The sequence below is a fragment of the Hyperolius riggenbachi genome, chromosome 7 (genome assembly GCF_040937935.1).
Source record: "Hyperolius riggenbachi isolate aHypRig1 chromosome 7, aHypRig1.pri, whole genome shotgun sequence".
Lineage (NCBI taxonomy): Eukaryota > Metazoa > Chordata > Amphibia > Anura > Hyperoliidae > Hyperolius > Hyperolius riggenbachi.
The window spans coordinates 173,730,049-173,755,331 of record NC_090652.1 but is presented as its reverse complement, the minus strand read 5'-3'; the positions used below and the strand labels follow the sequence as shown (position 1 = coordinate 173,755,331).

Here is a 25,283-nt window from a genome sequence, read left to right as displayed (position 1 = left end):
CGCCTACACGCTCAGATTGCCCTCAGACCCCCCCTTATCAATTCGCCAGTGCAATATTTACATCTGTTTTTCCCTGTAATAACCCACTGATCACCTGTCAATCACCCCCTGTCACTGCCACCCATCAATCACCCCCTGTCACTGCCACCCATCAATCAGCCCCTAACCTGCCCCTTGCGGGCAATCTGATCACCCACCCACACCAATAGATCGCCCGCAGATCCGACGTCAGATCATTTCCCAAGTGCAGTGTTTACATCTGTTCTCTACCCTAAACACCCACTAATTACCCATCAATCACCCCCTATCACCAGCTGTCACTGTTACCCATCAGACCAGACCCTAATCTGCCCCTTGCGGGCACCCAATCACCCGCCTACACGCTCACATTGCCCTCAGACCCCCCCTTATCAATTCGCCAGTGCAATATTTACATCGGTTCTTCCCTGTAATAACCCACTGATCACCTGTCAATCACCTGTCAATCACCCATCAATCACCCCCTGTCACTGCCACCCATCAATCAGCCCCTAACCTGCCCCTTGCGGGCAATCTGATCACTCACCCACACCAATAGATCGCCCGCAGATCCGACGTCCAATCACCTCCCAAGTGCAGTGTTTACATCTGTTCTCTACCCTAAACACCCACTAATTACCCATCAATCACCCCCTGTCACTGCTACCTATTAGATTAGACCCCTATCTGCCCCTAGGGCACTCAATCACCCGCCCACACCCTCAGAATGCCCTCAGACCCCAGCCCTGATCACCTCGCCAGTGCATTGCTTGCATCTATTCCCCCCTCTAATCACACCTTGAGACACCCATCAATCACCTCCTGTCACCCCCTAGCACACCTACCCATCAGATCAGGCCCTAATGTGCCCCGTGTGGGCTCCTGATCACTCGGCCAAACCCTCAGACCCCCTTCCGATCACCTCCCCAGTGCATTGATTGCATCTATTTTCCCCTCTAACCACCCCCTGAGACACCCATCAATCACCTCCTGTCACCCCCCTAGCACTCCTATCCATCAGATCAGGCCCAATACAACTTGTCATCTAAAAGGCCACCCTGCTTATGACCGGTTCCACAAAATTCGCCCCCTCATAGACCACCTGTCATCAAAATTTGCAGATGCTTATACCCCTGAACAGTCATTTTGAGACATTTGGTTTCCAGACTACTCACGGTTTTGGGCCCGTAAAATGCCAGGGCGGTAAAGGAGCCCCACAAGTGACCCCATTTTAGAAAAAAGACACCCCAAGGTATTCTGTTAGGTGTATGACGAGTTCATAGATTTTATTTTTTGTCAAAAGTTAGCGGAAATTGATTTTTATTGTTTTTTTTTTTCACAAAGTGTCATTTTTCACTAACTTGTGACAAAAAATAAAATCTTCAATGAACTCGCCATACACCTAACGGAATACCTTGGGGTGTCTTCTTTCTAAAATGGGTTAACTTGTGGGGTTCCTATACTGCCCTGGCATTTTAGGGGCCCTAAACCGTGAGGAGTAGTCTAGAAAACAAATGCCTCAAAATGACCTGTGAATAGGACGTTGTGCCCCTTAGCGCACCTAGGCTGCAAAAAAGTGTCACATGTGGTATCGCCGTACTCAGGAGAAGTAGTATAATGTGTTTTGGGGTGTATTTTTACACATACCCATGCTGGGTGGGAGAAATATCTCTGTAAATGACAATTGTTTGATTTTTTTTTTTTTACACACAATTGTCCATTTACAGAGATATTTCTCCCACTCAGCATGGGTATGTGTAAAAATACACCCCAAAACACATTATACTACTTCTCCTGAGTACGGCGATACCACATGTGTGGCACTTTTTTGCACCCTAACTGCGCTAAGGGGCCCAAAGTCCAATGAGTACCTTTAGGATTTCACAGGTCATTTTTGTTTCAAGACTACTCCTCACAGTTTAGGGCCCCTAAAATGCCAGGGCAGTATAGGAACCCCACAAATGACCCCATTCTAGAAAGAAGACACCCAAAGGTATTCCGTTAGGAGTATGGTGAGTTCATAGAAGATTTTATTTTTTTGTCACAAACTAGCAGAAATTGACACTTTGTGAAAAAAAACAATTAAAATCAATTTCCGCTAACTTGCGACAAAAAATAAAATCTTCTATGAACTCGCCATACTCCTAACGGAATACCTTGGGGTGTCTTCTTTCTAAAATGGGGTCATTAGTGTGGTTCCTATACTGCCCTGGCATTTTAGGGGCCCTAAACCGTGAGGAGTAGTCATGAAACAAAAATGACCTGTGAAATCCTAAAGGTAACTCATTGGACTTTGGGCCCCTTAGCGCAGTTAGGGTGCAAAAAAGTGCCACACATGTGGTATCGCTGTACTCAGGAGAAGTAGTATAATGTGTTTTGGGGTGTATTTTTACACATACCCATGCTGAGTGGGAGAAATATCTCTGTAAATGGACAATTGTGTGTAAAAAAAAATCAAACAATTGTCATTTACAGAGATATTTCTCCCACCCAGCATGGGTATGTGTAAAAATACACCCCAAAACACATTATACTACTTCTCCTGAGTACGGCAATACCACATGTGTGGCACTTTTTTGCAGCCTAACTGCGCTAAGGGGCCCAAAGTCCAATGACCACCTTTAGGCTTTACAGGGGTGCTTACAATTTAGCACCCCCCAAAATGTCAGGAGAGTAAACACACCCCACAAATGACCCCATTTTGGAAAGTAGACACTTCAAGGTATTCAGAGAGGGGCATGGTGAGTCCGTGGCAGATTTCATTTTTTTTTTGTCGCAAGTTAGAAGAAATTTTTTTTTGTCACAAAGTGTCATTTTCCGCTTACTTGTGACAAAAAATAATATCTTCTATGAACTCACTATGCCTCTCAGTGAATACTTTGGGATGTCTTCTTTCCAAAATGGGGTCATTTGGGGGTATTTATACTATCCTGGAATTCTAGCCCCTCATGAAACATGTCAGGTGGTCAGAAAAGTCAGAGATGCTGGAAAATGGGAAAATTCACTTTTTGCACCATAGTTTGTAAACGCTATAACTTTTACCCAAACCAATAAATATAGGCTGAATGGGTTTTTTTTTAATCAAAAACATGTTTTTCCACATTTTTCGTGCTGCATGTATACAGAAATTTTACTTTATTTGAAAAATGTCAGCACAGAAATTTAAAAAAATCATTTTTTTGCCAAAATTCATGTCTTTTTTGATGAATATAATAAAAAGTAAAAATCGCAGCAGCAATCAAATAGCACCAAAAGAAAGCTTTATTAGTGACAAGAAAAGGAGCCAAAATTCATTTAGGTGGTAGGTTGTATGAGCGAGCAATAAACCGTGAAAGCTGCAGTGGTCTGAATGGAAAAAAAAGTGCCTGGTCCTTAAGGGTAGTAAAGCCCACGGCCCATGGTCCTCAAGTGTTTAAAGTGCATATAAATAAAGTAATTCTTAGCAAAAAGTAACACCCAAAGAAAGCATATTTTTTTGTGAAGAAATCAGTACATAGATCATTTTGGTGTGATAAATAGTGATAAAGTTATTGGTGAATGAATGCAAGGAGTGTGATGTTAAAATTGCTGTAGATTTTAGGGGGGGGGGGGGGACTGTGGTAGGGAAGTGGTTAAAAATGAATAGAGTATGAACAGAGTAGTGTTAATGGTAGCAATCTACAGCTTCTTATCTTTTTTTTTTGTTTTACATGTGTCAGATTGAAGAGCTGAGTGATTTCCGTGCAGGGATCCTGGTAGTACTAAGGGTTATTTGTATAGTTGTATTTCATAGTGTAGGGAAGGGAAGGCTAGTTTGAACTATAATGTGCCTTGTGCAGTTCAACATTTGCAAGTGTGTAGTGACAGCAAAGTAGAATGAGGGGTGCCATTGTGGGGACTGCAAACTGTAGCATGACTACAAATTTTTTAAACTTTGATACACACACACCAACACCAGCTGTGACCACTGGAGTCATAAAGGTGAAATGAAGCCATCACAACTAACACTCCACTTCATAAAACAGTGGGATGCACACGTTTGGGCAACCTTGTTATTCGTCATGATTTTCCTGTTGGTTGGAACGATAAAAAATGTCAGTTAACCTCCTTAGCGGTAACCCCGTGCTGGACACTGGGTAAGCCGCCGGAGGGTGCCGCTCAGGCCCTGCTAGGCCGATTTACATAATTTTTTTTTTGCTGGACGCAGCTAGCACTTTGCTAGCTGCGCCAGCACACTGATCGCCGCCGGCCCGCGCCCGATCGCCGCTATCTGTTGCGGCGCGACCCCCCAGACCCCGTGCGCTGCCTGGCCAATCAGTGCCAGGCAGCGCCGAGGGGTGGATCGGGACTCCCAATGACGTCCCGTTCTTTGAACGGGATTTCCTGATCGGAGATCGCCGAAGGCGATCTAAGCGGGCGGGGGGATGCCGCTGAGGAGCGGCTATCATGTAGCGAGCCCTGGGCTCGCTACATGATTTAAAAAAAAAATAAAAATAAAAAAAACTGCTGCGCTGCCCCCTGGCGGAATTTTTCATACCGCCAGGGGGGTTAAATATATCATACAGGAGAGACACACAGTGATATTTGAGAAGTGAAGTGAAGGTTATTGGATTTACAGAAAGTGCATAATAATTGTTTAAATAAAATTAGGCAGGTGCATAAATGTGGGCACTGTTGTCATTTTATTGATTCCAAAACCTTTAGAACTAATTATTGGAACTCAAACTGGTTTGGTAAGCTCAGTACCCCTGACCTACATACACAGGTGAATCTAATTATGAGAAAGAGTGTTTAAGTGGGTCAATAAGTGGGTCAATTGTAAGTTTCCCTCTTTTAATTTTCTCTGAAGAGTAGCAACATGGGGGTCTCAAAACAACTCTTAACCTGCTGAGCGGTCTGGACGAGCTCAGCTCGTCCAACACCGCCAGAGGCTGCCGCTCAGGCCCTGCTGGGCCGATTTTAGTCAAATAAAAAGCAGCACACGCAGCCGGCACTTTGCCAGCCGCGTGTGCTGCCTGATCGCCGCCGCTCTGCGGCGATCCGCCGCGAGCAGCGGCGAAAGAGGGTCCCCCCAGCCGCCTGAGCCCAGCGTAGCCGGAACAAAAAGTTCCGGCCAGCGCTAAGGGCTGGATCGGAGGCGGCTGACGTCAGGACGTCGGCTGACATCGATGACGTCACTCCGCTCGTCGCTATGGCGACGATATAAGCAAAACAAGGAAGGCCGCTTATTGCGGCCTTCCTTGTTTATTCTGGGCGCCGGAGGCGATCGGAAGATCGCCTCCGGAGCGCCCTCTAGTGGGCTTTCATGCAGCCAACTTTCAGTTGGCTGCATGAAATAGTTTTTTTTTTATTTAAAAAAAACCCTCCCGCAGCCACCCTGGCGATTTAATCAGAACGCCAGGGTGGTTAAATGACCTGAAGATAAAGATTGTTCACCATCATAGTTTAGGGGAAGGATACAGAAAGCTGTCACAGAGATTTCAGTTGTCTGTTTTCCACAGTTAGGAACATATTGAGGAAATGGAAGACCACAGGCTCAGTTCAAATTAAGGCTCGAAGTGGCAGACCAAGAAAAATCTCGGATAAACAGAAGCAACGAATGGTGAGAACAGTCAGAGTCAGCCAACAGACCAGCACCAAAGACCTACAACATCATCTTGCTGCAGATGGAGTCACTGTGCATTGTTCAACCATTTGGCCCACTTTACACAAGGAGATGCTGTATGCAAGAGTGATGCAGAGGAAGCCTTTTCTCCTCCCACAGCACAAACAGAGCTGCTTGGTGTATGCTAAAGCACGTTTGGACAAGCCAGTTTCATTTTAGGTGCTGTGGACTGATGAAACTAAAATTGAGTTATTTGGGCATAACAAAGGGTGTTATGCATGGAGGAAAAACAACACAGCATTCCAAGAACAACACCTGCTACCTACAGTAAAATGTGATGGTTCCATCATGCTGTGGGGCTGTGTGGCCAGTGCAGGGTCTGGGCATCTTGTCAAAGTTGAGGGACGCATGGATTCCACTCAGTATCAGCAGATTCTGGAGACCAATGTCCAGGGATCAGTGACAAAGATGAAGCTGTGGCGGGGCTGGATCTTTCCTCAAGACAACACTGCTCAAAATCCACTAAGGCATTCATGCAGAGGAACAAGTACAACATTCTGGAATGGCCATCTCAGTCCCCAGACCTGAATGTATTTGAAAATCTGTGGTATGAGTTAAAGAGAGCTGTCCATTCTCAGAAGCCATCAAACCTGAATGAGCTATAGATGTTTTGTAAAGAGGAATGGTCCAAAATACCTTCAACCAGAATCCAGACTCTCATTGGAACCCACAGGAAGTGTTTAGAGGCTGTAAATTCTGCAAAAGGAGGATCTACTAAATATTGATTTCATTTCTTTTTTGTGGTACCCAAATGTATGCACCTGCCTAATTTTTGTTTAAACAATTATTGCACACTTTCTGTAAATCCAATAAGCTTAATTTTACTTCTCAAATATCATTGTGTGTGTCTTCTATATGATATATTTAACTGACATTTTTTTATCGTAACAACCAACGATTTATCCAGGAAAATCATAATGATTAACAAGGTGCTGAAACTTTCACATCCCACTCTAAATATAGCAACACATCTCTTCCCTCCCCCCCTTTTCACGCCTAATAAAGCTCAGCCAGCATCCCTCTCTTTTGTCTGGTTTATGCATTTTACTACAACACTGTTGCAATGTTTCCTTTTTTAGTTTTTGTTTTTATGTCGTCATCAGAAATGGGTGATGAGATGTAAATATTCTGGGTTCGCATGCATGAGTCACCCTCAGTATGGTTAGTAAGCTTTAGTTTTTCTGTGGCTGAATTTCAAGCTATATAGAATTTGCATGCAATAGCTGAATTCCTATATTTAGTGATTCTTCAAGTTCTTGGAAAAAGCTCTGTTCTGTCACAAGACATAGGATAAACGTTCATAACTAGAGTTTGCTTTCCTAGTTTGTCAATGTCAGCTGATCCGTATGTTTGTTGCAGGAAATTGATTTTAATACGTATTACAATGACACTATTAGTATTATAGTCAGGACTGCTGCAGGTGAGTGAGTCTAACCATTTTAGCATATATAATAGCATTTCAGCATGCTAATTTGCAGTTTCAGGAGTAAGATAATCGTCCTAGTGTCCCTATATCTCTAACATGTATGAAAGTAATAAAATCAATACATTTTAATATGGTAACATTTAGAATGTCTACATTCTATCACTACCTTGTTATCTACTTTATTTCAAATCCATATTTTAAGATTCTGCTTCCTATTACAGGTGGTAATTTGGCAGAAGAACAAAGTGCTGGACCATAAAATGGCATTAATGTCAGTCTTTGGGACTTCAGTCGTGAGAAGCATGGTTCATTTTAAGCACCAATGTGATGATCCAGAGGTTAGTGAATGTTTTAAATGTGTAGGCCCCGTGAGTACTTTGGAGGCTTCTGTTGGCTGTCTGCCAGTTTAAAAAAAATAAGAACGTGTAATTGGTTAAATGGAGGAAATGCTAGTATATACTGTTCAAAATGATCACTGTTTCATGTGCAAATGAACACCATATTTGTGATTGTAAACATTTAAAGAAAATGTGATTATAAAAAAAATATATACTGTATATATTCTTCTATGGAGTGAGAAGGCTCTAGATAATTTAGAGCCTTTCCCGGTCCTCTCATGGTGTCCTTATTCCAGCACTGCACTGGTTGAAATTTGCCACATTCAGGAGCCCTCAAACGGCTTCTGAAGCATTTGTGGCTGTGAGTTCTTCTGGCGGCGTTCAGCTCTGTACTCAGTGCAGAGCTTCCAGTCTTTGGAAACACCCGGGGCCATGTGTGCTTCTAAAGCTTTCCAAGGGTCTCCAAAGGTGTATTCAGCCAGTTGGTCGAATGCCTGCAATGGGGGTGACAACGCTGGAATAAAGACACCGTGAGAGGATCGGGAAGGTCTCTAAAGGATCCAAAGCCTTCCCTCTCCATAGGGAAGTATAGAACAGTATTGATATTACAATTTAAGGGCGGTATAGGAGTTAAGATAGTGGAATACCAGATTAGAGCATTCATTTTCCACTTCTGTGCTGCTAATTTTTCAGGTCTTAGCAGTCTTAGAATTGCTGTTTGTGCTAAATGAACAGCGCAATTTTGCATTGAGTGGTGCTACCACCTGGAAAAGAAACTGTTCTTCTACCCGGAAATTTTAGTTGCAGCTGACTGATATCTCACTTCTGAAGGCAGACTTTCAAAGATGGAGTGGGCAGGATGAGAAGGGTCACAGGCAATTATGGTCACTCTTTTTCTGAACCTGCTAGCATAAAGGTTATGAAGGGAAGCTGAAGCCAATTATTCTTTCTGCTGACCGGATGATGAGCTACAATATCATCTTCTCTCATACAGAGCACGAGCCAAACCAGTCAATCACTGATGTGGTCATGGTGGATTTGATGAATGCAGTATAAAACTGCACTATTCATTTCTGTGGTAGGCCACACTTTTTCAGCTGCCATAGGTGGTACAACCTCTGTTGGGCTCTCTTGATGATGGTAACAAGGTTGTTAGATAATATGTACCCAATGAATTTAACTTGCTCTACTTGGGTCAAAGCAGATCCATTTATTATTAGGGGGAGGGTCTGGTTCTAAAATATGATATCATCTCCATGGTCTGAAGAACAATACGTTCAAGTCGTTGCTGCTTCACTAGGAATAACACAGCAGCAGAGAAATGTGTGCATCAAACACCTAGTTAAACCCTGATATATCTGGCTTCGCAAAGTTGGCCTAATTGGCTTAATCATGAGGCATTGCTCATGCAAATTTGCATTTGCTTTTGCATGCCATAATATGCAGGATCTAAAACTAATTTACCGCAAAACAGTTGCCCTGCGGGGATTAGTTTGCGCAACATTTAGCACTATCCAGGGGTGCCACAGGGAGGCCCCCCATGCCCCCATCAACCGGGGTGCCGCAGAGCTCTAAGCCCTCTCACTGCTTGGAAACCCTGTAGCAGCACCCCGGAGGGGGAGGCCATTTACTAGTAATAAAGCTGTCTCATTGCATGCCTATATGCAGACTTGTTCCCATTTCGTATGAGACCAACTACTGTTGTGTCATCTGCAAACTTCAGAACATTTACAGATGGATCTGTGGAGATGCAGTCATTAATGTACAGTGAATTAAGCAGTGGGGAGTGCAAACATTCCAGGACTGTCATACTGACGATCAGAGAGTCTGAAATGAGTTTCCTCAGCTAAACCTGTTGTCTGCTTTAGTCAAGAAATTGGTTATCCATATGCAGATAAAAAATGCATTATACATCTGACGCAGAAAAATCGAACCATGTCCTTGTGACGTGTACTAAATCTTGTATTCAGCATTGAATATGGAATAAAGCAAGTGGTGTGGTGCCTAGGTTTAGAGGGAGTATTTGAACATTAGAACGCCAAATACAATACTCAGCCAGTCTAAGAATACAATGGGGGGGGGGAGGGGGGGCAAGATCTACTTACCTAGGGCTTCCTTCAGCCCCTGGCGGCCAATATGTCCCTCGCTGCAGCTCCGGTGTCCGTGGATCCCTTCTGTTACAGATGCCGACTTCACCAGGTCGGCATCTACTACGTCTGCGCGAGCGCAGCCATGCCACTTGCGATCGTGCTCATGTAGCCTGGAGCACTCTTCACAGGCGCAGAACTACTGCGCCTGCGCAGAACTCTCCCAGCTACGGGAGCGCAGTCACGAGCTGCACAAGCGCAGTAGGACAGATCCTCTAAAGAAAAAAAAAATTTTGTTTCCAAATATAACTTTGGGGAGAGCTTACACAATATAAAACTGTGCTGCCCAAGAGTGCCGAATCCTGATAGTAGTGTATGTGTGTAAATATATATATATATATATATATATATATATATATATATATATATATTTATATATATATAGTGGGATGCGAACGTTTAGGCAACGTTGTTAATCGTCATGATTTTACTGTATAAATAGTTGGTTGTTACGATAAACAATGTCAGTTAAATATATCATATAGGAGACACACACAGTGATATTTGAGAAGTGAAATGAAGTTTATTGCATTCACAGAAAGTGTGCAATATTTGTTTGAACAAAATTAGGCAGGTGCATAAATGTGGGCACCACAAAAAAGAAATGAAATCAATATTTAGTAGATCCTCATTTTGCAGATATTACAGCCTCTAAACGCTTTCTTTAGGTTCCAATGAGAGTCTGGATTCCGGCTGAAGGTATTTTAAACCATTCCTCTTTACAAAACATCTCTAGTTCATTCAGGTTTGATGGCCTCCGAGCATGGACAGCTCTCTTTAACTCACACCACAGATTTTCAATTATATGCAGGTCTGGGGACTGAGATGGCCATTCTAGAACATTGTACTTGTTCCTCTGCATGAATGCCTTAGTGGATTTTGAGCAGTGTTTAGGGTCGTTGTCTTGTTGAAAGATCCAGCCCCAGCGCAGCTTCAGCTTTGTCACTGATTCCTGGATATTAGTCTCCAGAATCTGCTGATACTGAGTGGAATCCATGAGTCCCTCAACTTTGACAAAATTCCCAGTCCCTGCACTGGCACACAGCCCCACAGCATGATGGAACCACCATATGTTACTGTAGGTAGCAGGTGTTTTTCTTGGAATGCTGTGTTGTTTTTCCTCCATGCATAATGCCCCTTGTTATGCCCAAATAACTAAATTTTAGTTTCATCAGTCCACCGCACTTTATTCCAAAATGAAGCTGGCTTGTCCAAATGTGCTTTAGCATACCTCAAGCAGCTCTGTTTGTGCTGTGGGCAGCAGAAAGGCATCCTCTGCATACACCATCTCCTTGTGTGCCGAATGGTTGAACGATGCAAAGTACTCTATCTGCAGCAAGATGATGTTGTAGGTCTTTGCTGCTGGTCTGTGGGTTGACTCTGACTGTTCTCACCATTTGTTGCTTCTGTTTATCTGAGATTTTTATTGGTCTGCCACTTCGAGCCTTAACTTGAACTGAGCCTGTGGTCTTCCATTTCCTCAATATGTTCCTATCTGTGGAAACAGACAGCTGCAATCTCTGAGACAGCCTTCTGTAGCCTTTTTCCCTAAACCATGATGGTGAACAATCTTTGTCTTCAGGTCATTTGAGAGTAGTTTTGAGACCCCCATGTTGCTACTCTTCCGAGAAATTTAACAGAGGAGGGAAACTTACAACTGACCCCCTTAAATACTCTTTAAATATGCTTGCTTATAATTGGATTCACCTGTGTATGTAGGTCAGGGGTCACTGAGCTTACCAAGCCAATTTGAGTTTCAATAATTAGTTCTAAAGGTTTTGGAATCAATAAAATGACAACAGTGCCTAAATTTATGCACCTGCCTAATTTTATTTAAACAATTATTGAACACTTTCTGTAAATCCAATAAAATTAATTTCACTTCTCAAATATCACTGTGTGTGTCTCCTAATATGATATATTTAACTGAATTTTTTTTATTGTAACAACCAACGACTTATACAGAAAATCATGATGATTAACAATGTAGCCCAAACTTTCGCATCCCACTGTGTGTGTGTGTGTGTGTGTATATATACACACACACATAGCTACGCGTGTATATATATATATATATATATATATATATATATATATATATATATATATACATACAGTGGTGTGAAAAACTATTTGCCCCCTTCCTGATTTCTTCTTCTTTTGCATGTTTGTCACACTTAAATGTTTCTGCTCATCAAAAACCGTTAACAATTAGTCAAAGATAACATAATTGAACACAAAATGCAGTTTTAAATGATGGTTTTTATTATTTAGTAAGAAAAAAAACTCAAAACCTACATGGCCCTGTGTGAAAAAGTGATTGCCCCCCTTGTTAAAAAATAACTTAACTGTGGTTTATCACACCTGAGTTCAATTTCTGTAGTCAGCCCCAGGCCTAATTACTGCCACACCTGTTTCAATCAAGAAATCACTTAAATAGGAGATATCTGACACAGAGAAGTAGACCAAAAGCACCTCAAAAGCTAGACATCATGCCAAGATCCAAAGAAATTCAGGGACAAATGAGAACAAAAGTACTGTAATTGAGATCTATCAGTCTGGTAAAGGTTATAAAGCCATTTCTAAAGCTTTGGGACTCCAGCGAACCACAGTGAGAGCCATTATCCACAAATGGCAAAAACATGGAACCGTGCAGAACCTTCCCAGGAGTGGCCAGCCGACCAAAATTACCCCAAGAGCGCGGAGAAAATTAAACCGAGAGGCCGCAAAAGACCCCAGGACAACATCTAAAGAGCTGCAGGCCTCACTTGCCTCAATTAAGGTCAGTGTTCACGACTCCACCATAAGAAAGAGACTGGGCAAAAACGGCCTGCATGGCAGATATCCAAGGCGCAAACCACTTTTAAGCAAAAAGAACATTAAGACTCGTCTCAATTTTGCTAAAAAACATCTCAATGATTACCAAGACTTTTTGGAAAATACCTTGTGGACCGACGAGACAAACGTTGAACTTTTTGGAAGGTGCGTGTCCCATTACATCTGGCGTAGAAGTAACAGCATTTCAGCAAAAGAACATCATACCAACAGTAAAATATGGTGGTGGTAGTGTGATGGTCTGGGGTTGTTTTGCTGCTTCAGGACCTGGAAGGCTTGCTGTGATAGGTGGAACCATGAATTCTACTGTCTACCAAAAAATCCTGAAGGAGAATGTCCAGCCATCTGTTCGTCAACTCAAGCTGAAGCGGTCTTGGGTGCTTCAGCAGGACAATGACCCAAAACACACCAGCAAATCCACCTCTGAATGGCTGAAGAAAAACAAAATGAAGACTTTGGAGTGGCCTAGTCAAAGTCCTGACCTGAATCCTATTGAGATGCTGTGGCATGACCTTAAAAAGGCGGTTCATGCTAGAAAACCCTCAAATAAAGCTGAATTACAACAATTCTGCAAAAATGAGTGGGCCAAAATTCCTCCAGAGCGCTGTAAAAGACTTGTTGCAAGTTATCGCAAACGCTTGATTGCAGTTATTGCTGCTAAGGGTGGCCCAACCAGTTATTAGGTTCAGGGGGCAATTTCTTTTTCACACAGGGCCATGTAGGTTTTGAGTTTTTTTTCTCACTAAATAATAAAAACCATCATTTAAAACTGCATTTTGTGTTCAATTATGTTATCTTTGACTAATAGTTAACAGTTTTTGATGAGCATAAACATTTAAGTGTGACAAACATGCAAAAGAATAAGAAATCAGGAAGGGGGCAAATAGTTTTTCACACCACTGTGTATATATATATATATATCAGGGACCTTCACTTAGGACTAAATTGCAGGTAGTAAGTCAATTTAGATACCATGGAATTAATGTGGCCCAAAATAAGGCTACTTTTCTCCATGTGCTTTCAACTGCAAATGAACAGTTAAATATAGATGTCGGTGCGCTATAAAGTACCCCTGAATTGAAAGGGGGTTTGATTAATATAGTTGCTAATTTGTCAATGTCACAGCATCATCCTTTCAGTCCGGTGCCCACTGTGTGCCCCCGCCCCCCCCCCCCCCCCCCCCCTCCCGCTCTACTCAGCCAAAATCTTTAACTGACTAGAACGTTGACTGTAGGCGGGGAGCATTTTCCTTCCTAGGAATTCCTCCAACCACCCTGCATTTGTAGCCCCTAAACTGTTGTAACCCGATTTGTCCTTTAGCACTCGGCCCCAGCTGAGAGGAATACACCAGACACTGACTCAGATGCGAATATCAAGGATTTGTTTGTGACCTAACAGTGGTCAACTGGTAACTTCTCACAAACTGTATAACTCTCAACCAGGGATGGTCGTAGTCAGCCAACTTCGGTACGCTGGAACTACGCGTAGTTTTATGCAATTACGCTTCGCCAAACTACGGCTTCGAAATCAAATATTCGGTTCGTATGCATTTCGTAGACTACGCGTTAAAATACACAATTACGCGGATGCTTATGCCCGTATGCAGAAAATTTTATGCATTAATTCCTCTTTGAAGCCTATTCCGAGAACTCTTCTATGCGTACATTCCCCTTTTCAATGCGTAAATTTGTAAGCATACAATCGCACGCGGTAAATTAGACGCGAGTAACAAATTCATAGTTCAATACGCAATACACATGTTAACCACGCATAGTGGGCGTAAGCTACGCGTAGCGGTACTTTGCTACGCGTAAATTCATAAGCGTAGTTTTGAAAATTCACCTACGAACTGCGATGCGTACATGTGAACTACGATGCGTACATGTGAACTACGATGCGTAAATTCGCACTGGCGTAGTTTCTGCTCATCCCTGCTCAAAACACAAAAATACACTTTCCTTGCACATCACAGGTCAAAATACAATCTTCTCCTCTTCACAGCCGGTGCATCGGTAAAAGCTGCGGAATAAAAAGGTTAAGTTACACAGAAACTTTTTTTCCAAAATATGTTTTTATTGAAATGTTTAAACATAGACAGAAATACATATTGACATGACACCGGAATACTGTGTGCAGGCCCGTTTCTAGGGCCGTGCGGCCCGTGCCGTCGCCCGGGGCGCTGTTGGGAGGTGGGCGCTGAAATGGAGGGGGTAGCCGGAGCCGCTGGGAGGGCAGCCCGACCTCTCCCTCCCTCTCCTGGGCCGCCCTCCATGCTCCCCCCTCAGATGCAGAGCGCAGCAGCAGCAGCAGCCAGGGAGGAAGTGCTGTAAACAACATACCTCCCTGCGTTTCAAGCGCTGCTCTCTCGCCGCCGGTCTCTTCCTCTCTGCCTATAAGATGATGCACACGCTGGTTCCTGTTAGCCGGAACCAGCGTGTGCATCATCGTATAGGCGGCAGAGAGGAAGAGACCGGCGGCGAGAGAGCAGCGCTTGGAACGCAGGGAGGTATGTTGTTTACAGCACTTCCTCCCTGGCTGCTGCTGCTGCTGCGCTCTGCATCTGAGGGGGGAGCACGGAGGGCGGCCCAGGAGAGGGAGGGAGAGGTCGGGCTGCCCTCCCTCCGGCTCCCCCCTCCATTAGTGGGGACAGCTACCTATCTAACCTACCCTGGGGGGCACCTACCTAATCTAACCTACGCTGGGGGGCACCTACCTATCTAACCTATAGTGGGGGGCACCTACCTAATCTAACTTACCCTGGGGGGCACCTACCTAATCTAACCTACCCTGGGGGGCACCAACCTAATCTAACCTATACTGGGGGGCACCAACCTAATCTAACCTACGCTGGGGGGCACCAACCTAATCTAACCTATACTGGGGGGCACCTACCTAATCTAACCTACGCTGGGGGGCACCTACCTATCTAACCTATACTGGGGGGCACCTACCTAATCTAACTTACCCTGGGGGGCACCTACCTAATCTAACCTACGCTGGGGAGCACCAACCTAATCTAACCTATACTGGGGGGCACCTACCTATCTAACCTACACTGGGGAGCACCTACCTAATCTAACCTACGCTGGGGGGCACCGACCTAATCTAACCTATACTGGGGGGCAGCTACCTAATCTAACCTATACTGGGGGGCACCTACCTATCTAACCTACACTGGGGGGCACCTACCTAATCTAACCTACACTGGGGGGCACCTACCTAATCTAACCTACACTGGGGGGCACCTACTTAATCTAACCTACACTGGGGGGCACCTACTTAATCTAGCCTACACTGGGGGGCACCTACTTAATTTAACGTACGCTGGGGGGCAGCTACCTAATCTAACCTACACTGGGGGGCAGCTACCTAATCTAACCTATGCTGGGGGGCAGCTACCTAATCTAACCTATACTGGGGGGCACCTACCTAATCTAACCTACACTGGGGGGCACCTACCTAATCTAACCTACACTGGGGGGCACTTACCTAATCTAACCTACACTGGGGGGCACCTACCTAATCTAACCTACACTGGGGGGCACCTACTTAATCTAACCTACACTGGGGGCACCTACTTAATCTAACCTATACTGGGGGGCAGCTACCTAATCTAACCTATACTGGGGGGCACCTACCTAATCTAACCTATACTGGGGGGCACCTACCTAATCTAACCTATACTGGGGGGCACCTACCTAATCTAACCTATACTGGGGGCAGCTACCCATCTAACCTATACTGGGGGGCACCTACCTATCTAACCTATGCTGGGGGCAACTATTCTGGCTACCTATATTAGAGGCACCCACCTAGCTAACCTGTACTGGGGCACCTACCTATCTAACTTATACCGGAGGCGCCTGCCTATCTAACCTATACTGGGGGCAACTATACTGGCTACCTATACTGGAGGCACCTACCTGGCTAACCTATAGTGGGGGCAACTATACTGGCTACCTATACTGGGGTACCTATTCTTGGCTACCTATACTGGGGGGACCTATACTAAGTGCAACTAGACCTGGCTAACCTATACTGCGGGCACCCATACCTTGCTTGGGGGGGGGGGCGCAATTTTTGCACACTCGCTCTGGGTGCATTTTAGCCTAGAAACTGCACTGACTGTGTGTAGCTTTAGTTGTGAGTGACCATGCTTGGTTACATTTTGGTACAAGTATGAGAAGAATGGTAGTCTAAATTACTAAGCAAAGTTCAGATTTAAGAGCTTGTTGCATGAGTATGGAACTAGGTATCTGTGGTTAGTTTACAATAAATACTATTAGACAATGTGGCCTTAATAGGAATAAGACCTAACAAGGTTGATTATTGAGCAAATAGGAAATAATAGATAGATACCGTTTGTGTACCTTTACATGCATAAAGGCAAGCACACACTAGAACCTGGTTGTATTAAAATAACAGAAGATAAAAACAGACAAAGTAAGACAGATACAGAGAGGGGAAAAAGAGGGAAGGGAGAGATTGTTGGGGGAGGATGGATGTTTGTAGGAGACGTGTCTAGTTCTCAGTTACACCTGTTGGAAATGGGAGTTGTAGTCCCGCTTTAGGGTGCTGTAGGGAGAGGGGAGGCCGAGTCTCTGCGGAGAATAGTTGTAGCTTTATCCGAGTCCCTGAAATCTAGCCAAATGGCCCACTTGGCGACAAAGGATTCGGCATTATCTGAGGTCGGGGTAAAGAGGTCCTCCAAACACATAATTCCGTTGATCTCTTTGAATAGATCAGCCATTGTAGGAATTAAGCTTGATTTCCATCTTCGAGCAATTAGTAGTCTCGCTGAGATAAGTAAGATTGGAGTTATTGATTTTTTGATGCTGGAGGCTCTGCCTGGGAGTAGAGTTAAAAGTGCTGTTGAGGCTTTCAATGGCAGGGACTCACAGTATATTTGTTTGTGGACCTCAAACACCCCAGCCCAGAACCTCTGTATCATAGGGCACTCACACCATATGTGAATATATGTTCCTTTAGATTGTGAACATCTCCAGCATTGGTCCGAGCTGTCTCGGCTGTATTTGGACACCTGGGATGGCACTCGGTACCATCTAGAAAATATTTTAAAGTTCCTCTCTTGGAAGTTTAGGGAGACTGAAGACTTATGTGTTAACTCAAAGATTTTTTTTCCAGTCTTCTGCAGGAAGAGCTTGTCCCAAGTCCCTGTCCCAGGCGTCTGTTAATTTAAGTAAGTCCTTTTCACTGTTAGTGCACACAAGTAACGAGTATATTTGGGAAATTTTATGATTTAAGGATGAGGATGTGGCACATAGTCGTTTAAATGGAGTTAGGGATCTGTGGATGTTAGATTTGGACATCAAGAATTTATAGAACCAGGAAAGCTGGGACCATACTAACCAGTCTACCCTAGGTGGTTTTTGTGCGTTGCCTATGTTATCTTTGGGCATAAGTTTATTGGAGGTTATGATATGTCTCACTTGAGGCCAGAATTCCCTGTCCCACCCAAGAAAGGAAGGTTTTTGTAATCCTGTGGCTAGGTTGGGATTGTCAAGGAGAGAGGTAAGTGGGCTATATAGAGTAGATAGTTTAAGCCGGTCTCTGATGTCTCGCCATTTTCTTAAGACTATTTGTGCCCAGAAGGCAATATCGTCAGAGCCTGGTTTTAGGTTTGGTGCTATCCAAAGTAATGCTCTTGGGTCTAGTTTGGAGGTGACTGATTATAAGATAACCCATTGTTTATTATTTCTATCTTGAAACCAATTAAGAACAAGGGTTAAGAGAGAGGAGTAATAATATGTTTTGATGTCCGGTAAGCCCCTTCCCTCTTCAGATTTGGGTCTAATTAGAAGTTTGAATTTTGTCCTATGCGTTTTGCGTAGCCAGATAACGTTAAGCATTAGTGATTGTAATTTTTTAAGAAAGGGGCCTGGTATCCCAATGGGGATAGCTTGTAATGTATAGAGGATTTTAGGGAGGGTGTCCATTTTAATCACATTTATGCGGCTGGACCAAGTAAGTCTGAGATTGGTCCATCTATCCAGTTCTCCCTGGATTTTGGCAAGGAGCGGTGGGTAGTTAAGTTGGTAAAGTTTACATAGATCGCTAGGAATTAGGACACCTAAGTATTTAATATGGTTGGGTTGCCATCTAAAGTTAAATGAGTTCTTGAGTGAGTCGATCAAGGATGAGGGGAGATTAATATTAAGAGCCTCAGTTTTAGATATGTTGATTTTGAAGTTACTGACTTCTTCAAATTTATTTAAGTCAGAGAGGATGTGTGGGAATGTTATATGGGGATTGGATATGTACAATAATAAATTGTCTGCAAATAGCGAGAGTTTAAAGTGGTGGGATCCCACTTTTATCCCTTGAATTGAGGGATTCTGTCTCAGTGCTATTGCCAAATGTTCCATGCAAATCACATATAGTAATGGGGAAAGCAGGCATCCCTGCCTGGTGCCGTTAGCAATTTTGAAGGCGTCCGACAGGGTCCCATTAACCCGGACCCTGGCGCTAGGGTTATGGTAAAGTGACATGGTTTTGTGCAAGAAGCTATCCCCCAAGCCCAGCTGCCTAAGGGACATCTCCAGGAACAGCCAGTGGACCCTGTCGAACGCCTTCTCGGCATCCACAGACAAAACACAAAGAGGTTATCTGGATTTCTTAGCATAGTGTATTAGAGAGACAGTCTTCAGGGTATTGTCTCTGGCCTCCCTTCCTGAGACAAAGCCTGCTTGATCAGTATGTATGACCGTGGGGAGTATGGGCTTGAGCCTCTCAGCTAGCATTTTGGCAAAACGTTTTAAATCTATGTTAATCAGGGAAATGGATCTATAGTTTGAGCAGTGGGCTGGGTCTTTTTCTGGTTTGGGGATGACAGTGATGTGCGCCATAGCAGTTTGAGGAGTAAAGAAATGGGAGTCATCAATTGAGTTAAATGCCTGCAGTAGTATTGGAGATAAATCGGCAGAGAATTGTTTAAAGTAGGCCCCGGAAAGACCATCGGGTCCTGGGCTTTTCCCTTTTTTAATAGAGCCAATGCAGGACAATAATTCAATTTCAGTGAATTTTTGATCTAGTTCTTTAATAGTGTCAGGGGATAGTGTAGGCAGAGGGGTGGCATCTATGTATGCTGTTATTTTTTCTTTTAACTTGGCTGGGTCTAGGTCGTGAAATTTGCCTTCGATGTTGTAGAGGGAAGTATAATATGTGTTAAACTCTTTAGCAATGTCAGATGTTTTAAATTTAGTCTAGTTCTGCCCGTTCTTAATTGAGAATATGTTTGTAGAGGATGAGATTGGGTGTAAAGATTTTGCTAGTAGAGTGCCGCATTTACCTCCCCGATGGAAGAACATGCTACGTGATTTTTCTCTTACTATCAAGGTATGTTGGTCCACTAAGGATAGGAGGGTTTGTCTAGTATTGGACTATTTTAGGTCCGCATCAGGTGAGTATTTATCTTTAAGTCTCCCTTCCAGTTCACCAATTTCTCGGAGCAGTTTAGAGATTTGTTCATTACATTCTCTTTTGATCCTAGAGCCATGGGAGATAAAGACCCCCCGGAGGACACATTTCAAAGCTTTCCATTTGATGTCAGCTGAGGTATCATCATGAGTGTGATTAAGGGAGAAATTTTCAATAGTTTTTTTTAATATCTGCTATGCAGATGGGATCCCGAAGTAGGTTATCATTTAATCTCCATTGGCTCTGGATTCCCTGGTGTTTATTTAAAACAAAGGAGCAGAATATTGGGGCGTGGTCTGACCATAGTCTATTTCCAATGGATGTCTGGGTGTCTCTATCAAGGAGTCTTTGGGAGGTGAATAAGTAGTCAATTCGACTGTGTGAGTGGTGTACAGATGAGAAGAATGTGTAATCTCTGTTAGTTGGGTGGAGGATCCTCCAGGCATCTACCGGATACAGAGACTGGAGTTTAGATTTTATTCTCATGAGGATAGTTTTGGGGATTGACTGTCTTTGAGAGGAGGAGTCTAGTTGTGGGTTGAGGCACATGTTGAAGTCGCCCCCTAAAATGATATTACCTTCGGCAAATTGTGATAGTTTGGAGAGGTATGAGAGCAAACTAGTGCCTGGGTTTTGATTAGGGAGGTATATGTTCGCCAAGGTGTATTTACTTTCCTGGATTTGCACTACTAGAAAGACATATCTTCCCTGTGTATCCATCTGTGATTTCAGTACATTTAAGCAAAGATTTTTGTGTAGTCCTATAGAGACTCCCTTAGATTTGCCCCCCGGGTTTGTACTGTGGTACCATCTGTTGTAGTATCTAGATTTAAATGAGGGAATTTCTCCCTCTTTAAAGTGGGTTTCCTGTAGGAAGATGATAGAGGCTCTTTGTTTATGAAGGTGATATAAAATTTGGGATCTTTTATTGGGGATATTTAAACCCTTAACATTATAGGATGCTACGGAGCACTTATCCATTATTTAGATAAAGTTGAATAGTAAAACAATAGTAAAACAACGTAATAAACCTACCGCTGGATCTGGTCGACTTGTCTCTTGTAGGGGAGTCGACACGTCTCCTACTGGGGAAAAACAATGGGGTGGGGAGGGATGAAAGTGGAAAGTGAAAGAGAGACATCAGAAAGAACAAATATAGTAACATATATCTCAGGCCAAGAAAGGGCCTGAACAATGAACTTTTAAGGTTCATTTCACATCCTGTATGAGACCGGGTAGGTGTCATCAGGATGAAAGATTTGGTGGGAGATGGAAGCCAAACGCCTAGTCCAGTAACTCCCACCAACCCGGAACTCAATTAAACATTTTGTAACATAACATAACATATGAAATCCAACAAACTTATTTTGAGAAGTTTTCGTCCACAGTTGTGGAGGTTATTAAGGAATTGCTTAAATGGTAGCAACCTATTGTCCAAGCCAAGTCTATGAAGGGGGTGTAATGGTGTCTATTACATCAACATTTTAGTTGATCCAATCTATATCGGTGGGGGAAAAAATGCATTGGGTAGGAGAGGCAAAGGAGGAGGGGGTCGGGGGGGAGGGGGGGGGGTCGGAGGGAGATATGGCCTGAGAGGCTTGGATCTGAATAGGCTTTAGTTTAGAAGTAATATCAGAACTTAGATTAAACCTATTATAAATCAGTAAGAATAGGGGTCTCCGGTATCTCAAGGCCTCTTATCAGGGAAACATTATATTAGTTTTATGTCGGTGAGGGATAAAACATCATATTTTGAGTCCCACCCCGCTCCCTCCATACCCTATAATCCCCCACGTTCTCATTTAGTCAATTTTCTCAAGGCTATAACAAAATATAGGTAGGTTAGAGCATTTGGCTAACTCCGGTATGGAGTATGTCTCAACAGGAAATATGTCTGTTTTGTAGTGTGGCCAGAGTATATCACCACTAGTGTAGAGGTGGGTTAGGTCAGAGTGCTACTGTAGTGGACAGCCTCGGACAGGCCCACCGAACCACCGATGGTCCCATCGGTGGGCCCCGGCCGTCCCGCCTCCTGGGGGCCCCAGTGCTAAAAAGGAGGGGGGCTAAGCGCAGGAAGGGGGGACATTGTGCACAGATCGGCGGGGAGGGGCGGAAGCCTCCCCCCCCCTCCCTCACCTAGGGGCCCCCCTTCCGCGCTCCCCCCCTCTCCAGAATTGCAGCCAGCGGCAGCAGCGGGGATGAATCACTTAACGGCATGACACGGAGATCCATAGCTCTGCGTGCCGCTGGCTGGTCTGGTCTCTCTCTGGCTCCTGAACTGACTGTCCAATTACGCTCTCGCAGGAAGTACTGCGAGAGCGTGATTGGACAGTCAGTTCAGGAAACAGAGAGAGGCCAGACCAGCCAGCGGCACGCAGAGCTATGGATCTCCAGTCGTCATGCTGGTAAGTGATTCATCCCCGCTGCTGCCGCTGGCTACAATTCTGGAGGGGGGGCCCCTAGGTGAGGGAGGGGGGTTTCTGGTGTCTGCTGCCCACATTACGATTTTCAGGTGTCTGCTGCCCACATTACGATTTTCAGGTGTCTGCTGCCCACATTACGATTTTCTGGTCACTGCTGCCCACATTACGATTTTCAGGTGTCTGCTGCCCTCATTGCGATTTTCAGGTGTCTGCTGCCCACATTACGATTTTCTGGTCACTGCTGCCCACATTACGATTTTCTGATCACTGCTGCCCACATTGCGATTTTCTGATCACTGCTGCCCACATTGCGATTTTCTGGTGACTGCTGCCCACATTACGATTTTCAGGTGTCTGCTGCCCACATTGCGATTTTCAGGTGTCTGCTGCCCACATTACGATTTTCAGGTGTCTGCTGCCCTCATTGCGATTTTCAGGTGTCTGCTGCCCACATTACGATTTTCTGGTCACTGCTGCCCACATTACGATTTTCTGATCACTGCTGCCCACATTGCGATTTTCTGATCACTGCTGCCCACATTGCGATTTTCTGGTGACTGCTGCCCACATTACGATTTTCAGGTGTCTGCTGCCCACATTGCGATTTTCAGGTGTCTGCTGCCCACATTACGATTTTCTGGTCACTGCTGCCCACATTACGATTTTCTGATCACTGCTGCCCACATTGCGATTTTCAGGTGTCTGCTGCCCACATTACGATTTTCTGGTCACTGCTGCCCACATTGCGATTTTCTGGTGCCTGCTGCCCACATTGCGATTTTCTGGTGCCTGCTGCCCACATTGCGATTTTCTGGTGTCTGCTGCCCACATTGCGATTTTCTGGTAACTGCTGCCCACATTGCGATTTTCTGGTGTCTGCTGCCCACATTGTGATTTTCAGGTGTCTGCTGCACACATTGTGATTTTCAGGTCTCTGCTGCCCACATTACGATTTTCTGGTCACTGCTGCCCACATTGCGATTTTCAGGTGTCTGCTGCCCACATTACGATTTTCTGGTCACTGCTGCCCACTTTTGGGGGGGGGGTATCTGCCACCAACCTGATTGCATTTTGGGGGGGTATCTGCCGCCAATTTGATTGCATTTTGTGGGGGTATCTGCCGCCAACCTGATTGCATTTTGTGGGGGTATCTGCCGCCTACCTGATTGCATGTTGTGGGGGTATCTGCCGCCAACCTGATTGCATTTTGTCGGAAAATCTGCTGCGATTTGACTACTTGATGAATTATCATGAGGCATGTAACTACTTGAATATTTTATCTAAAATGTATCTGGTCGGACCTAATCTCTGTGAATAACACCGCTACTTATGTTGTGTTTTGTTTTTTTTTAAGTCTGCCCATGACTCATCGTGACCACGCCGATGTTCCAGTGCGTGGTGACACCCATTTACTTTCGCTGCGGCGCGCTGCGCGCGCCGCATGTGGACATATCCCTATTGGAGACTGTCCTCAGAAGTGCTCACAATCTTTTCCCTACCATAAACTCATGCAAAATTTCTAGAGTACATGTGTATGTGAGCCCAAAATGGGGGGGGGGGGGGGGGGGGCGAGGAGGAGGGGATCGGGGGGGGGGGGGGGCCCCGGGCTGAAACTTCCTTGGTGGGCCCTTAGTGTCCCAGTCCGACCCTGGTAGTGGATATTGTTCACCGATTTATTCGGATGCGCTAAATAGAGTGTAGTTATCTAACATTGTTGTTCTGATTGGATCTACTGCAATTGGGAACTCTTTTCTATTTCTCCCTCTGTGGCAAGGCAAGGGTGTCAGATTGAATGGGCCAGTCATCTAGCGTGATCTCAGGGAGATTAAATGTATCTCTGACTTTCTGAAGATCTTTTGGTGAGTTAAAAGTCGCCGATGTGCCGTCTTTGCTGATGTAGATTGCAAAAGGGTATCCCCAGCGATACGTGATATCTCGATCCCTCAGTAATTCTAGAAGTGGCTTTGAGGCCTTTCGTAGTTGGAGAGTGAGGCTTGAGAGATCGGGTAGTAAGTGTATTTTAGCTCCATCATAATCAACATTTCCTTTTTTTTGTGCTGCTGCCATTATAGCATCTTTTTCTTTGAAGAAATGCACTCTGCAGATAATGTCACGTGGTTTGGACGGGTCGGCTCTTGGGGGTCCCGCTGCTCTATGTGCACGGTCAATTTCAATCTTATTGTCTGCAGGGCTATCTAGAAAGATGTTGAATATTGCTTCAGTAGTAGCCATAATGTCGGGAGCCTTAATTGTTTCAGGAACTCCCCCTAATGCGTATATTGTTTCTTCTATGGCGGTTTTCTAAATCATCGATCTTCATATATAAAGCAGCGATGTGTTTAGAGTGGGCATTAACGGTGCTGCTTTGTGTTTTTAGAGATTCAGCGAGATCTTCCTGGTCTTTCTCTACCTCTTCCATTCTGTGCGTTACATGTGCAAAGTCCTGCCTGAACTCAGCCATATCCTGCTTATAAGTTTCCATGATCCTAGTGAAACAGCTTTCTAGATCTTGCTTGGTGGGAAGAGATCTTATGTAGTCATGTAGATCGACTTCTACAAATGACTCTGCACCCTCCGATAGTGAGGGGGAGGTCAGGCCTGCAGGTCGCTTAGGGGAAGGGAGGGCATTTACAATGGTGTCCTCATGTGTGGTGCCGTCATGGCGGGAAGTGTGGGCCTGATGGTTAGTGGATGGAGGCCTACCTTGTGGTCCCTTCCCGGTGACGGTGTTCCGTGGAGAGGAGCGGTCCATTTGTGCCGGCTGAGTTGGACTTGTCCGTGGAGGGGATGTTCTGGCTGCCGCTCCTGGGGATACCGAGGAGGTGCTGCTGTATGGTGAGTTTGCAGCGCCGCCATGTTGGCTACTCCGCGGTGTATTCGGTCTTTCCTCCAGCAACTGTGTGCGCTGCTTCTTATCCAGAGGGCTGTGTGTCTGGTTAGGAGAGCGTGTCTCCTTTGTTTCCGTTGTTGCGGGCGAGCCCGTGTCTAAGTTGTCTGCCCTCGGAGATCCGTGGC

General features: G+C 44.6%; 1 protein-coding gene across 6 annotated transcripts in view; it reads left to right on the top strand.

Annotated features, from left to right (window-relative positions):
• PMS1 (PMS1 homolog 1, mismatch repair system component) overlaps positions 1–25,283 on the top strand; it is a 653,312-nt gene that overhangs the window by 407,603 nt on the left and 220,426 nt on the right. For all 6 annotated transcript variants that reach the window (XR_011022768.1, XM_068244909.1, XM_068244906.1 and 3 more), the window contains one exon: positions 7,310–7,426. Coding sequence is in view for 5 of the 6 variants with exons in the window: in XM_068244909.1 (XP_068101010.1) it covers positions 7,310–7,426 (117 nt within the window). In the remaining variant the exon portion in view is untranslated. The remainder of the gene's footprint in view (positions 1–7,309; positions 7,427–25,283) is intronic.